This window comes from Rhinoderma darwinii, chromosome 5 (genome assembly GCF_050947455.1).
Source record: "Rhinoderma darwinii isolate aRhiDar2 chromosome 5, aRhiDar2.hap1, whole genome shotgun sequence".
Taxonomy (NCBI): Eukaryota; Metazoa; Chordata; class Amphibia; order Anura; family Rhinodermatidae; genus Rhinoderma; species Rhinoderma darwinii.
In genome coordinates this window covers 33,586,378-33,602,043 of record NC_134691.1, presented here as the reverse complement: position 1 = coordinate 33,602,043, position 15,666 = coordinate 33,586,378, and the positions used below count along the sequence as shown (strand labels likewise).

The 15,666-nt window shown below is 38.3% G+C and overlaps 1 protein-coding gene and 1 long non-coding RNA gene across 7 annotated transcripts in view; one reads left to right on the top strand and one right to left on the bottom strand.

Annotated features, from left to right (window-relative positions):
• Positions 1-15,666, bottom strand: part of CSMD3 (CUB and Sushi multiple domains 3) — a 1,175,227-nt gene that overhangs the window by 366,046 nt on the left and 793,515 nt on the right. For all 6 annotated transcript variants that reach the window (XM_075825814.1, XM_075825808.1, XM_075825809.1 and 3 more), the window contains 2 exons: positions 12,530-12,717; positions 4,993-5,187 (listed from right to left, as the gene is read on the bottom strand). In XM_075825814.1, the coding sequence (XP_075681929.1) occupies positions 4,993-5,187; positions 12,530-12,717 (383 nt within the window). The remainder of the gene's footprint in view (positions 1-4,992; positions 5,188-12,529; positions 12,718-15,666) is intronic.
• Positions 2,691-5,256, top strand: LOC142651308 (uncharacterized). Its single transcript, XR_012847599.1, has 3 exons — positions 2,691-2,803; positions 4,982-5,051; positions 5,135-5,256. It is a non-coding gene; the product is annotated as an uncharacterized LOC142651308 (long non-coding RNA).

Sequence of the window (15,666 nt, the reverse complement as noted above, 5' to 3'; positions counted from 1 at the left end):
TAGAAAGGCCAGGGGGGAGATACTCGCTGTTGCAGGGGAATGCAAGGCGGCACCCATTGAAAAGCGAGCTGTCTGGAAGCCCTGAAGAAGGGAAGGTATGCCACAGATTGGAAGTCCACTTACTGTGCTGCGTATCATGGTGACAGGGGACAATTTGACTGACTGTGGGTTGATGAACAATCCCTGTGCTGCAAATCAAAGACCAGCCCCATCACTGTGTCCCGCCATCTTGTTGACTTTAACAGTGCAGCATTGCGCCTCTGAGTGAGTGTAACCATCAAGCTTATCAACTGTTTGCTGTTACAGCTAAGTACTGTGCCCATGTTTTGACCCGTCAGGTGCGTGCCTCATTGGAAGTAAAACTGTTCTGTGTCACCCCTGTATTGTCCTCCTATTCTTCCTTCTCCATTTATCTTTGGGGCAATGGCCGTGGTTTCAAGCCATGAGTCGGTACATAACAAATGTTCCTGCAAGTAGAAATCCTGCAGAGAACACAGTTGTTAATTTCCTGATGATCTCTTCAGTTTTTGGGATGTTAAAAGACTGTGAGATGTGGTTTAGCTAAGGGGCAGTTCTTAACAAACTTTCTGTCTTATTGAATACCGGAGGCTACTTCTGCAGCAAGTTATTTTACAACTACTCACAAAATTAGAAGAAAAAAGGACTATGATCCAGCGCTTATGCATGAATAAAAAGAATCACGATTCCAATTTTATTGCATAACGAATTAAAAAATGTATCAAAATGCCAAAAGGGTGAATCGCTTTCGTATTTCACCTACGCGTTTCAGACACGTGCAGTGTCCTTAGTCATGGAAAGTTTTTATTTTTGGTGTGATCAGTGTTCTTTTAACTAGATAGATTTGCCATGTAGGACTCTAGAAAATCTGGTTGACAACCACCCCTGTGTTAGTGGTAATGATGTCCATATTTGTTGTGAGGCCTTATTCTAAGGTTCCTCTCACATGGCCTGACGTGTTCCGTGTAAACGAGGGCCGATCAATGAGACATCTCGTTCATCGGCGCTCGTTTGCTCTTTTCAAAAGGAGCTATGTATGGGGATGAGCGATTGTTACATTTCTAGCATGTCGGCAGCATGTCTCCCTGTTTACAAAGGGAGATGTGCTGCTGAAAATGATAATATATTTGGTTGTGTAAACGATGCAATCAGCAAATGAACGAGTGTGAATGGGAATGAGCGTTCTGCTTACGCTCATTTGCCCGATAATTGGCCTGTGTAAAAGGGCCTTTATGTGTGTATTGTACCTGTGTTAAATAGATTTCTATGATGCAGCAGAACCATGGTGGGTTTGCATGTTACATCCAGAATGTGGAATGCTAAACACGGGTGCAATAATAGCAAATTATTGAATAGAAATACTAATAGCTGGAAACCCACAAAACGTATTCTTACTAGTATTTTTTTAATATATACTCCTTAACAAACAATACATGACAAATTTCACTTCTCAAACTTCTGATGGAAAAAGTTGAATTTGAAATAAAAAATGCTGGAAAAAAAAAGTTCTGTACTTATTTTTCCTTATAAAATAAATTGTAGAATTCTTAAGATGACACTGAGCTATATAGCATATACAGAAAATGCATCACAGCTGTGAAGGATATCATGACATCGCTCCTTAATTGTGTTCTTGACAGAGTACCAACTGTGCTAATGTCATCTATCATATTAAAAGGATTCAGTGGCATGAACTCAAGCCCTGCATTAAAGCGATATACAGCAAGAGACTTTATTGTAGGGAGATCAAAAATTGTCTAGACCAAATTGTCTTCATTTATTAACAATACACCTGCAATGTAAAAAAATTTAGGGGAAAATAAATTCCCCCTCGGATTATAATTTCTTCAATAGAGATGGAAAATCTGAATTGTAGATTGAATCCATCGAGGATGTGCATGCCGCCACAAATAAAAGTCTGCTGTCTTTTTATCAGATGGAGAATCCACTCTTTACTTTGACTGTTTACGTGGTCAGTTACAACATATTGCTGTCATACACAAAACCATAATTCTAGCTACGTCGATCTCAATGTTCTCTTATATTAAGGTCAACATGGTATTAGCCTTGAACAAACTATCTATACTGCTATAAATTGAATGATATGTGAATGCTCAAATTGAAAATTGCATGCAATTAATAGACACCATGACCTGGAAGTATGTTATTTGCGGAGCACATGGTAAAAAGTCTTCTTGTTAATGTCTGTCAAAGTCACTCATTTGGAAGTGATTGCCACTGGACATTGACAAGCTAGAGCCACGGAGTAATGCAACGTGATGAGGTATAAGTGCTATGATAGAAGGATGAGTCACCAGAGAGAAAGATTTGAGCGGTCTGCATAAGACAGCAATGCAATTTCATAAGTTGGATGAGTAACTGTACATTTTAAATTAAAATGGTATATTACAGGATAATTCCACTTAGGAAATGAGGTTGACTAATTAAAATCATTATGCTTGGTAATGTAACTTACTGAAATAACTCTCAATACTTGACTTCTGCCTCAAAATGTTCAATGTAAAGGTAGATAATGTTTTTCCATATGTTCTGAGCTTATAACCACAGAAATTCTAGGGGTTATGTCATAAAGACAATATCTGTCCATAGAGCCTATTAGGACATATGGATGTCATAAAGGGGATCCCTAACTAGTTATCCTTCTGAAGTCGCTGCAGGGGAGATGTCCGGCTGGCCAATGCTTCTCCCGAGAAAATCAGCCAGGGGTGTCAAAAGCCGGACTTGCGGGAATTAGCCGCAGCAGCTATGAAAGAGGTTTTCTTTAGTAAGATAAACCCTTTAACTGGGACCACTCCTTCTATGCCTTCACTGATATATAATAATTGTTCATTTATATACAGGTCTATGCCTCTTTAGTCAAAGTCAAAAACATGTAAAGTAATGCACCTAAGACACAATCATAGTATTAATGCATATAAATGAAATGTAATAAAACTGGGGATAATAGAACAAGATAATAAGTGCATGGGTATACTGGTTATAAATAGGAAATAATAGGAAAGCAGCAACACTCAATGTCAGGTAGCAGCTGCAAAAGCAAATAGGATTTTAGGGTGTATGAGAAGAGTGAGAAAAACCTGTGATTCACATGTAATCTTATCCCTGTATAAATCCCTTGTAAGGCGACATCTTGAATATGGAATTTAGTTTTGAACTTCAAATTGTAAAAAGGATTTAGGAGAATTGGAGAGGGTTCAAAGGCTGGCGATTATTGAATGGGATGGGAGGTGCCGCTTAGAATGAAAGACTAGAAAGATTTGGATTTGTTCAGCTTGGAAAACAGACACCTTAGAGGTGACCTTATTAACATGTATAAATAAATGTGTGGTCAATACAAAGAACTAGCACATGATCTGTACTTTCCAAGGACACTAAAAAGGGCCAGGGGACATCCATTGCGTGTGGAAGAAAGACGTTTCAGACATCAATATAGGAAAGGGTTCTTTACAGTTAGAGTAGTCAAACTATGGAATACACTTCCCCAAGTGGTAGTAATGGCAGATACTATGTCAGCATTTAAATAAATACTAGATGATTATTTACTGACGAATGGCATTGGGTTATAATTAATCAAGTAATGAATGACGTGTAATTAATTGAGAAAGGTTGAACTTGATAAACCTGTGTCTTTTTTCAACCTATGTAAGGTACAGAACGTGCTAAAGAATTATGTCAACCAAAGACTGGTGGAAGTGTTGTGACATTACTTATTAAAATTCAAAAATATTGTAAGGTTAGGGTATGTAAGATGAAAGGTATCATGAAAACTTGAGCTATACACAATACAGTGCAACCCCAGACCCTCTAGTCACCATTGCACAGTGTGTTCTAGTTTACTATATACATGGAGAATTCTAACTGTCCACATACTCCAGATAATGTTTTTGTCACCATTTGACATTCAATCAATAACACACAGATATTATATAGTATATATATATATATATATATATATATATATATATATATATAACACATATCTAAGGCAGATATACTTTTACTGGAATTATTTAAAATAAAATCCACACAATGCCCTACCAAAATCTTAATAGTGTTTATATGCATAATAAAATATCATATATACATTGCAAAGTAAAATGACCTCTTGTATGGTAGTCGCCTTTATTGACAGGATGGTCAACAAAAAAAAATAATCATGTTTTTGTTCTCTATATGCATTTAAAATGTTGTGGCTAGATGTTTGAGGAAATGGAATACTAATTAGAAATGTTACATTATTTTTGTATTTCATTACTAATAAAATTGTTTTATCCCCATGACAAAAATGAACCATCTATGTTCATTATTAAAACTGTGGCAAACACTAACTATTTCTCATAGGTTACAACTGTTTTATCTATGTACAAACTCTACTGTCTAATACCAACAGCGGCAAGACAATTTTTTAGGTTGTTTATGAAACTACGAAAAATTGTGAACAAACATCGAATATGCACTAGATAAATACAAATGTAAATAAAATGCTAAAAATAAATAGGCTAAAATATTAACACAAAATATTATTAAACAGTAAAAAAAATTTAGTAAAGATTTCATGGTCTCACCACCATGGGGCATAATAATTTGCTGGCATTTCATCGAAGGTCACTAAAAATCCTGGGCTTTTAACATTCTCACCTCATGTAATTTGATATTACCTAATAAATCTGAATACATTAACAGTCCGAGAAGATTCTGCAAAAGTCCCCCTATCTATGGTACTGATTTGGCAATTTGTACTGATTTGGTGATTTTGATAATGTGTCTAGCAATTACTAATGATTCAAATTGAACTTGGAGTTTTAAATAACGCAACTTACATCTTTAAGATACAGAATAATTAGTGACTATAGGGAAGGTGTTCATAATGAGCATATGCCGTACTAATTCATAAATCAGCATTAAATCGTTGGGAATTATTTTCTATTGGTGTTTATTATAGAAAAGTCTCACCATGACAGCTTGGTAATACTCGGTTCCACCCAGGTCTTCCATCATCTCCCATGATACATGTAAGTGTTGAATATCCTTGAAGGACATAGCCAGCATCACAATAATATGTAACGGTGGATCCAAGCTTATAATCCATACCAAGTCTTGTGCCATTCATTATATTTCCAGGGTCAAAACAGGATTCTCGAAGTTTTGCTGCAGAAAACAAAGCACAAGTACTTAATACATCAAAGACTCGAAAGACCAGATGGAAATGACTTTTTTTGCAACAGTAAAAGTTTGTCTGCATATAATTTTCCATCTAGCTTATATAATGCATAAAGATAAGTGCTTAAGAGTAGTCCAACTGGCCATGTATTGACCAAAGTATCTGTACCAAAGAAATTGGTACAAATGAAAACATCTATTTTTGCCCTGAACATATTTTTGTTACAGAATATTAAGGTGAGCTAATACAAAGATGTAACATTGGGGGTCAAAACATCATAATCACATGTAATAGACAGAATTTAAAGGGTCTAAAGAAGTACATACTGTATTATGAAGATATCAGCAATAATATTTTCAGAAGAATCTTGTGGTATTGGTATCGAAACCCTATTCTGGTCCTCAAAGGGGATGATGTGATCACCCAGAAGGGATGAAGAGCAAGATAGAATTAAGAACTGGGAGAGAATGGGGGTCTATTAGCTCAAAAAAAAAAAGAAGATATGGGTTCCTTGGATCTCTTATACCCAACACATGAAAATTAAATCTTAGGCGTTAGGTGCCTTTTCAGGAGGTTATTTACCTCCCAGCTTCTATTTCCCCTACTTTAAAGATATTTTTAAATGCTGTTTAAGATCCATCAATATTCAGCTAACTGCATGTAGGCATGTGATGTGGGTGGCTGAGCAGTTTCTTCTTATAGCTTTTGTAAGAGTTGTTGGCTTTGTCAAATGCATTTTTGTTTGAGGGTTCCCTGATAATAAGCTGATCATAGGATGTACTGCTGCTGGGATCTAAGATGATCAACTTTAATCCATGAGGAAACAATGCAGCGCTTGTTCAACATCACTGCAGCACCACCACAGGGGAAATAAAGTATTACACAGTTCTTATTGAAGGCTATGTGCTGTCTATGTAAAGCTCCAGAGTTAGAGAGAGACACTCTTTGTAGCCACTCTCCAACCTGGCTAAAAAATTAGGGTCCAGAATAGGGGTGCCCCTCCCCTTATATTAACTCAGAATTTACTAATAGAGTGTTTGTTTGAAAATGGGTTTTCAAAACAAGACAACCCCTTTAATAGAGAGGTAGATACTGGATCAATATTTGTTGATATCTTTCTGTGAGGTTAATAAGAAATAAAATTATAACAGCTAACAAGTAATATAGCAAATAAACAAAATGGATTCAGTAGTTGCTGTCCCAAGTGGATCCCAATCCTGGCATATAACTACATTTCAGGCGCTTCTAGCTTGTGAGTCTTAAATTCCTACAAAATGCATCTTACTTAGTATAAATGAATGCGACATGACAGTCTTGTTAGGAAAGTTCCTTAAAACATTTTATACAACTTTTAAAAAAATGTTAAGTTGACGATTGCTAAGTCAAAGTGGGAACTTTAAAGGTCAACTTTTCTCAGAAGTTATAAGTACGTGGACCCTTTTTTTTTAAAGGTATTATTGATCTTTTGGAGTACTTAGCTAACATAGGGCTGCGTTCTTGACCGTAAGCAGTTGAATTACGTTTATGGAAGTTCTTTAAGTCTTGAGAGTGTTCATTCAAACCAACACTAACAGTTATCTATACCTTCCATTAAGATACACTTTCATAAGTCAAATAACTTAAGAAGGGTGACTGTTTTGCCAAAATGTCACCAAAAACAAGAAAATGGCAATGAAATTTCAAAGACATTCAACCAAGACATTCATATCTAATGTTGGTCTTTGGCTATGTGAAAATACATTTGCATGAATTAGTATAGAACTATAGTACATGTCTGTACTCAGGGCTCGTTGAATGGTACCCTGTGCAGAACCTTTTATTGATGCCCCCAACCTTATGATATACCATATAATGCACAAATAATACAACCATACAGCATACAAATAACATTGCCGTAAAGTGACCACATAACACTGCCAGACAGTTGCCTAAATAACAATGCCCAATCAATAAACTAGGGAATGGAGCTGTATTATGTTCAGCTGATTTTCCATAGGTTTGGCACAAAGTGTGGGATTGGGGGTGCAAGCTCTAGGTGCCCACGTCATTAGCGCCAGTCGGGCCTCTTCAATAATAACAGAATATATGCTCTTTGAGACTGTACAGGTCACACCCCCCTAAAGCTAGCCCCAAGTGTATTGCACTTAAAGGAGAATTTCACTTAATCTGCATTTTTAATGAGCATTTGTGTTGATTCAGAACATGGGTGATAAATTGTATGTTCAGTAGTTGTAGAGTGAATCTGTCATGAAGAGGAATAGAGCCAAGGCATAAGCAACGACCCCATGAGAGTCTTTAAATCAAACTATGGGATGTCCAAAGTGGACAGACATCTTTGAATAGAGTTTAAAGGAGTTGTTCAGGATTAGAAACACATATCTGCTGTGGCACTGTTTTTGGAAGAAAGCAGCCATGTTTTTATAATCCTGGAAAACCCCTTTATTGCTTCCAAGCTTCACTATACAGTATATAGTTTACATTATATGTAAAATGCTTCTTAGTACTCATTTCTGTTGTAGAAACTATGTGTGTAACATCAAGATTCATTCTGTGCAAACATCTTCTTTGCTTTGTTCATATGGGTCCATGCACATGGCATTAAGTCCCCTTACACAGGGGCGTAGCTAGGGGGGGGCAAGCGGGGCATGTGCCCCGGGCGCAGTTCAGAGGGGAGCGCCAGCGCCACCTCCTCCTGCACTATAATTGTACCTGTGTCGCAAGGACACAGGTACAATTAGAAGCAATGAATGACCGGGCACGTTCCGTGCCCGGCCATTCAGCGCCTCTCCACGAATGAAGCGACTGGTACCTTTTGTACCAGTGACGCTTCCATCGATGAAAGGCGCTGACTGACTGGCAGGGAAAGTCATCCTGCCCAGCCAATCAGCGCCTTTCATAGACGCCGCGTTCAACCCCCAGGAGACCTGCGCAGAAGAGAGCAGGTCTCCATGGCTGCCGGATGGCGTGGGAGCGGGAATAAGGTGAGTTTGAATTTTTTTTTTTAAATTGTAATAGAAGTGTGACTGTATCTGCGGGGGGGGGGGGACTTTGTCTACACCTGGGACTTTATCTTCGGGGGGTGTCTATCTACAGGGGGACTATATCTACAGGGCTGGGCTATATACAGGGGGACTATATCTACAGGGCTGGGCTATATACAGGGGGACTATATCTACAGGGCTGGGCTATATACAGGGGGACTATATCTGCTGGGCTATATACAGGGGGACTATATACAGGGGGACTATATCTACAGGGGGCTATATACAGGGGGACTATATCTACAGGGGTGGGCTATATACAGGGGGACTATATCTACAGGGGTGGGCTATATACAGGGGGACTATTTCTGCTGGGCTATATACAGGGGGACTATATCTGCTGGGCTATATACAGGGGGACTATATCTACAGGGCTGGACTATATACAGGGGGACTATATCTACAGGGCTGGGCTATATACAGGGGGACTATATCTACAGGGGGACTATATCTACAGGGGGACTATATCTACAGGGGAGCTATATACAGGGGGACTATATCTACAGGGGGGCTATATACAGGGGGACTATATCTACAGGGCTGGGCTATATACAGGGGGACTATATCTGCTGGGCTATATACAGGGGGACTATATCTACAGGGGGCTATATACAGGGGGACTATATCTACAGGGGGGCTATATACTGGAGTGGGCTGTCTATAGAGCACCATATAAAGGGGTGGGCTATATAGTATATAGCCCCCTGTAGATATAGCCCACCCCTGTATATGGTGCTCCATAGATAGCCCACCCCAGTATATAGCCCAGCCCTGTAGATATAGTCGCCCTGTATATAGCCCAGCCCTGTAGATATAGCCCCCTGTAGATATATTCCCCCTGTATATAGCCCACCCCTGTATATAGCCCCCTATGTATAGCCCACCCCTGTAGATATAGCCCCCCTGTGTATAGCCCACCCCTGTAGATATAGCCCCCCTGTGTATATCCCAGCCCTTTGTATAGCCCAGCCCTGTAGATATGGTCCCCCTGTAGATATGGTCCCCCTGTAGATATAGTCCCCCTGTAGATATAGCCCACCCCTGTATATAGTCCCCCTGTAGATATAGCCCACCCCTGTATATAGTATCCCACAAATAGCTCCCCCATAGTGCTCCACAGAAAGCCCACCCCTGTATATAGCCCCCTTGTACATATAGTCCACCCCTGTATATAGTGCTCCACAGATAGCCCACCCTTGTATATAGTATATACAGGGGTGGGCTATCTGTGGAACACTATATACAGGGGTGGACTATCTAGTGGAGCACTATATACAGGGGTGGACTATATGTACAAGGGGGGGCTATATACAGGGGTGGGCTATCTGTGAAACACTATATACAGGGGTGGACTATATGTGGAGCACTATATACAGGGGTGGGCTATATATACAGGGGGGCTACATACATGGTTGGGCTATCTGTAGAGCTCTATATACAGGGGTGGGCTATATCTACAGGGGGCTATATACAGGGGTGGGCTATCTGTAGAGCACTATAGTGGGAGTTATTTGTGGGACACTATATACAGGGGTGGTCTATATGGGGGCACTATCTACAGGGGCTCTATGGCAGGCACTATCTACAGGAGGCTCTATGGCAGGCACTATCTACAGGGGGCACAGTGTGTGTGTGAGACACGGTGTATGGTGCTATTATAATTAGAGGTGCAGTGTATGGCGCTATTATATTTAGGGGCATAGTGTGTGGTATAATGATAACTTTATATTTATTTATAGGTGCAGAAATGTTGGAAAAGTGAGAAGCTGAAGAAATGTGAGCGGCAAACTGCAGAAATGGGCTGTGACCGGGAGAAGTCATCTTAGAGGTCTGGACGAAATGGAGAAAAAGAACTAGAATCTGAGACGTCACCGGTGAGTCACTTAATGTAAATGTTCATTCTGCCTCTAATCAGCACTGTAGTCACTGTATGATCTGCAGCGAGATGATGGGTGGTATGATTATGATAGGATTTATTTTTTGTGAAACGGCATCTCCCAGCATATCCTTACCATTGTTCGGGCCATGCTGGGAGCTGTAGTTTTACGCCGTACACACCTATACGGAAGGGGTTGCACTAAATTTAGCTGTATTTGTTCTGGGGCTGTATATATGTACCGAGCTTGGTTCTGGTGTTGTGTATAGAACCATATTGCTTGTGAAATGTACAAATAATTTTATGCTCGCGTTACATAAAAATAAATGACACGTCGATTGGTAGAGAAAACAAACACGGCGAGGGGGAAGGAGATGTCGGGAAAGAGGTTGGGGGGGGGGCGCCGAACTGAATCTTTGCACCGGGTGCTGGAGAACTTAGCTACGCCTCTGCCTTACAGGTCTGTATTACGGAAACTTATGGTGCCTCCATGAGGCTTCTTAATCTCCACTAAAAGCAACATGGAATGATGAGAGACACTATATTTTTTATTCTCTTGAATTTTGTGGGTAAGATTGGAGGCACAAGTATGGGGGCTATTGAATTCTATGGGTGCCATATTATGAATTAGTACACTATGGATCCATAATACAGCCATGTTCATGAGACCTATAATGCTAGATACATTTTCTCAAATTTGATATTTTTTAGTTCAATTTTATTTTTATATTATGAGTCAGTTTCTACCCCAAGTTAGTAATAATCATTTTTGAAATCAAACTAAGCTTAAATTCATCCTATAGTTTAAAACATATATTTTTTTTTTTATCATGGAGTAACCCAGTTTTGTGGTAAATGAAGATTAAGTCATGTCACATCAAACAAATTTATGTTTCAGAGGTCAACTATCACCTTGAGGAAAAAGTGTTTGGAAATTAAATATTAATCTACTTTTTCTAGCACTTTTAAATAAAGCTAGAATATTATTTAAGAGATTTCCCACAATTGACATTTATCACCTTTCCAGTGGATAGGTTAAAAAAAAAAGTCTGATCGCAGGGGACCCTACCGCTGGAGCCTGTGATTTTTCCTCCCTGCATGATTGCAGTGAGAAGCAGCTCAAATGGAGTGGTGGTTGAGCATGCACCCTGGCTCTCCATTCAATGTCTATAATCTTGGGCCCTGTAGTTGGCTGTCCTCATCAGTCCCATCAATTTTGAATGGAGCGGCACCGCGTAGGCTCGATCACCTCTCACTGCGATCATGCAGTAAGGAGGTACCCCCATTCTAAGGATCGGTGGGTGTCCTAGTGGTAGGGCCCCCACCGATTAGACATTTATCACCTATTCTGTGAATATTTGGTAATTGTAAATTGTGGAAAAACTCATTTAAGATCGAAGTACCAAAGGAAGCATATCTCCTTTGTTTTTTATTGACTATTTATTAAAAAATTCACAGATGGCCAAAATGTTTACAAATTGGAAAACCAAAAATTAAATCATTTAGGTGATAAGTAATAGATTTCTACAGCTCAGCCTCTTATGTAAACTGTAGAATCACAATAATTACAATCACAATAATCTGTACAAGTATCCCAGCGTCACAAAAAATTATGGACACACTTTTTTTTAAAGAAAACAACAAAAACCTGACGATTGTCCATATTTTTATGGACCTATTTTCAAAGACTATTTTTATGGAATTAAATTGTAATAATGTTGAGATCTTTCAATCCCCCCCAAAAAAAATTGGGACTCTAGACATTGGAACTTCGTTTGATGAATTCAAGGACATCTTAAACGGTATGTTCCCTTTTGCAACCAATTTTTTTATTGCTCCAATGAATGTACACTTATGTATCTTTAGGGTCTACAAGCCCTATGAATAGTTTAATCCTGTATTTGTGTGTTACTTCCTCTGTCCTCTGTTATTGCTACCCTGTAGACAGTAAAAGAGGAGGCAGAAAGAAGAAAATAACACATGACTGAAGGATCAGACTACATAGGTGTGCTTGTAGTCTGTAACCATGGAGATACATAGATAGCATAGAAGCTGTAGGTACAAAATGGTAAAATATTCTTAAATCAAGACTATATTTAAAGTTGTTCCATCTGTTACTTAAGTTTCTCTGAAGTGAGTAAAATAAGTGGATGCAAAATTGTTCAAATTAATTTAGACTAGTCATTTTATATATATATATATATATATATATACACACATTTATATATATATATATATATATATATATATATATATATATATATATATATGTATATATATATATATATATATATATATATATATATAACATAGCGACTATTAGAAAGCATTAAGGTGCAATGTACAAATATAACAGCATTACTTTACTGCAACTATTAAAGAAAAGTCTTAAGAACTAAGAGACAACTCCACCTTTGTATTCCAAATGAAAGCCGGTGAAACTGACAGATCCGTCACTCCTAAAAGCCAAATGCATGTTGTTGGAACCGCTCTCAATTCTTTCTGGTAATTTGCTGTCCTGGAAACTTCCAATCAGGGGACTGTTTCCATCTGGCCCGTCATAAATATACAGGAAGTCATAATTTGGCTCGATGCTGAAACTGTTAGACAAAAACCAGTCAATTAATTAGCACTCATACATTTCAATGACTTCTCCACATTCAAATGAGTTTAATTAATTTGCTCGTACATGCCCTCCTGCAACCCTTTCCGAACACATTGCCATCTATTCCACTTTTGACTGTGCCTGTACAAAATACATTATATTGCTGAGCAAAAATATTGTTTGCCCTTTGATTTGAAAAGGGTTCACTCTTTGGATATAATTATATCAAATAAAGTAAAACAATCACATAACCCCCAAAAAAAACTTTTCCAATTTTGTATACTGTAGGTTTCAATGCAATTTATGCAAAGAAGAACACAAGAAAATTAACCATCAGTCATACTATGCCAGCAAAAAGCTACTGCAGAAGGCAAATTGCTTACATGAATGATATGTACAAAAAATAAGAAAACACATTAAATTAATTCATAATCTGGCATTAATAGGACCTGATAGGTGCTGGATTCTCAGATATTCTGGATGATTGGACAGTCATAGAAAGGTATATTAAAGAGTATGTTAGTAACAATGGCTCTCGCTCAGGTGGACTTGGCCTGTCCATGTATTTACATGGTTGGCCATTTATTTTATTGGCTGCCATATGCTACAGTTAGGAGAGGCTGCCCACAATATATCGCTAGCTGCAACTTCCCCGGCAATAACAGCTGATCACTGGGGGTTTTAGAAACCAAATCCCAGCAATCCCTCTCGTTACTGTGAAGTGTCGGCTGTAGCATACAGCCGACACCCGGTTTGTATGGAGCGAGATCAGCCCGTGAGCCCACTCCATACTTCCCCTACCCGCCTATGATGTAACTGTGTGTCATATGTCGGGACGAGGTTAAAGGTTCAGACATTGACTTACAAGGTAGTCACCAACATTCTTCTTTCTTCTAAGAGCTATTTTGCATGTTTATTTTTTGAGGGACTTGGCAGACACACTGTGGGTGGCATTGCACTAGATATACTGTAATATCTTCGCTTATTGACTTTTATGACATCTTTCTAAAAAAATAATTCTCAGCAACATAATGAGAAATGGAACATCTCAAGAGGGCTACAAACGTAATCCCAAAACGACTTGATCTTTTATCATTTATAAGTATCTCCATATTTCATATTTTCAGTAGCAACTGATGTAAACCATGATTATTAAAATAAAGTTTGTTAAAAATATCAGGGATCTCTCAGTAGAGAGGCCAATCACGTTTCATTCAACTGAATATTGAGCTCTGTTCACATTAGCATCATAAGTTCCATTCTTAATGTAGCCATGATGCTATGACGGATGTGTTTTTAAGCGAATCTCAATGAATCATGCAAGACCCTAGTCTGGGTTCTGTCAATTAAACAAAGCCTAGCCTTTAACCCCTTCCGGCCCAGCCTATTTTCATTTTTTCAATTTGAAATTTTCCTTTCTCATTGCAAGAGCCATAACGTCTTTATTTTTCCATCAATATAGCCGTATAAGGGCTTTTTCTGGCGGGACCAGTTGCAATTTTTAGTGGTGCAATTGGATGTGCCATATAAATATATTTTTTTATATTTACGTTTTTTAGGGGGCAAACTGACCAAAAATGGCATTCTAGCGTTTTTTAGATTTTATTTGACGGTGTTCGCCTTGTCGGATAAATTACATTACGTATATTAGAATAGTCTAGACTTTTACTGCCACGGCAATACCAAATATGTTTATTATTTTCATAGTTTTCATAACTTTCAAAATATTTTTTCTTTTTACTCTTAATATTTTTTTTGTACATTTGTAAAAATATTATTCATTTAGTTTAAAAAAAAAAACTTTTCTTGTCCCACTACGGGACTTTTTTCAAGTAATTGTTAGATTGCTGGTACAATACACAGTATAACGCACTTTTATCACTCCCCTGTTAAGCTCTGTATCTTTCAGGGCTAGGAGAACAAAGATGACAGATTTGGAAGCTTCATTAGGCCCCCAGGCTGCCATGATAACCACCGGCACAGTGCGATTGCTTCGTGGGGGGGAGCAATGGGGTGACAAAGGGGGTTGCACTCATCTATCTAACGGTTTAGATTCGACAGTCGCTGTTGACCATAGCAGCTAAACACTTAAACAGCGGGATGTATCCAAATCCAGCTGCTAGAGCAGGGTGTCAGCAGTAATACACAGCTGACAAATACAGATTATTGAGCGGGTTCAGCCCCTGAGCCCGCTCCATACTTCCTTTTCTGACTTCCATCGTACATTTACCGCGGATGTGTGGAAGAGGTTATCTACCAAGTCATAATTTTTGCCCTGATGTAATGTATGACTACAAATATCTACATTGTACAAATTTGTTATGGAAATACTGAGAACCTACTTGACTTCATATTCAAAAGGTTATACATGATAATTAACTTGCAAGTTTGTCTTAGGATTGGTGGAGAAAAACCATAGATGTTGCCTTGTTTACATACATGACCCTACGGCATGAAGGCAATGTGAGCCAAAGTACCACTACAGAATCTTATCATTAAGAGATTCAGAAAGATATAACCAATGTCCCTTTTGCACCTATCTGGGTATGTAACAGTCAATATCTAACATCATCTTATGTAACAAATGAGCAGTAAACCATTGTTGAGGATAAAAAAATGTAGAAATTATTTTACAAAACCATTAATCAAAGCACCTCTGTGCTATATATATATAAAAAGTCCACCGTCCAGCAGCACCAGAATGCTGAGAAAGGCTCCATGTAAAGAGCCGAAACGTTGCACAAGGGCTAATAAAAAGCCATTTTTTTTCACTATCAATTGGAGTGCTGCCTTTTATTGGACTATATATATATATATATATATATATATATAAATATATATATATATATATATATATATATATATGTATATATATAAAATATAGTATAGTCTATCGTCTGCAGTGCTTTCACTGCTGTTTATGTAACTCCCATAGATTTGAATG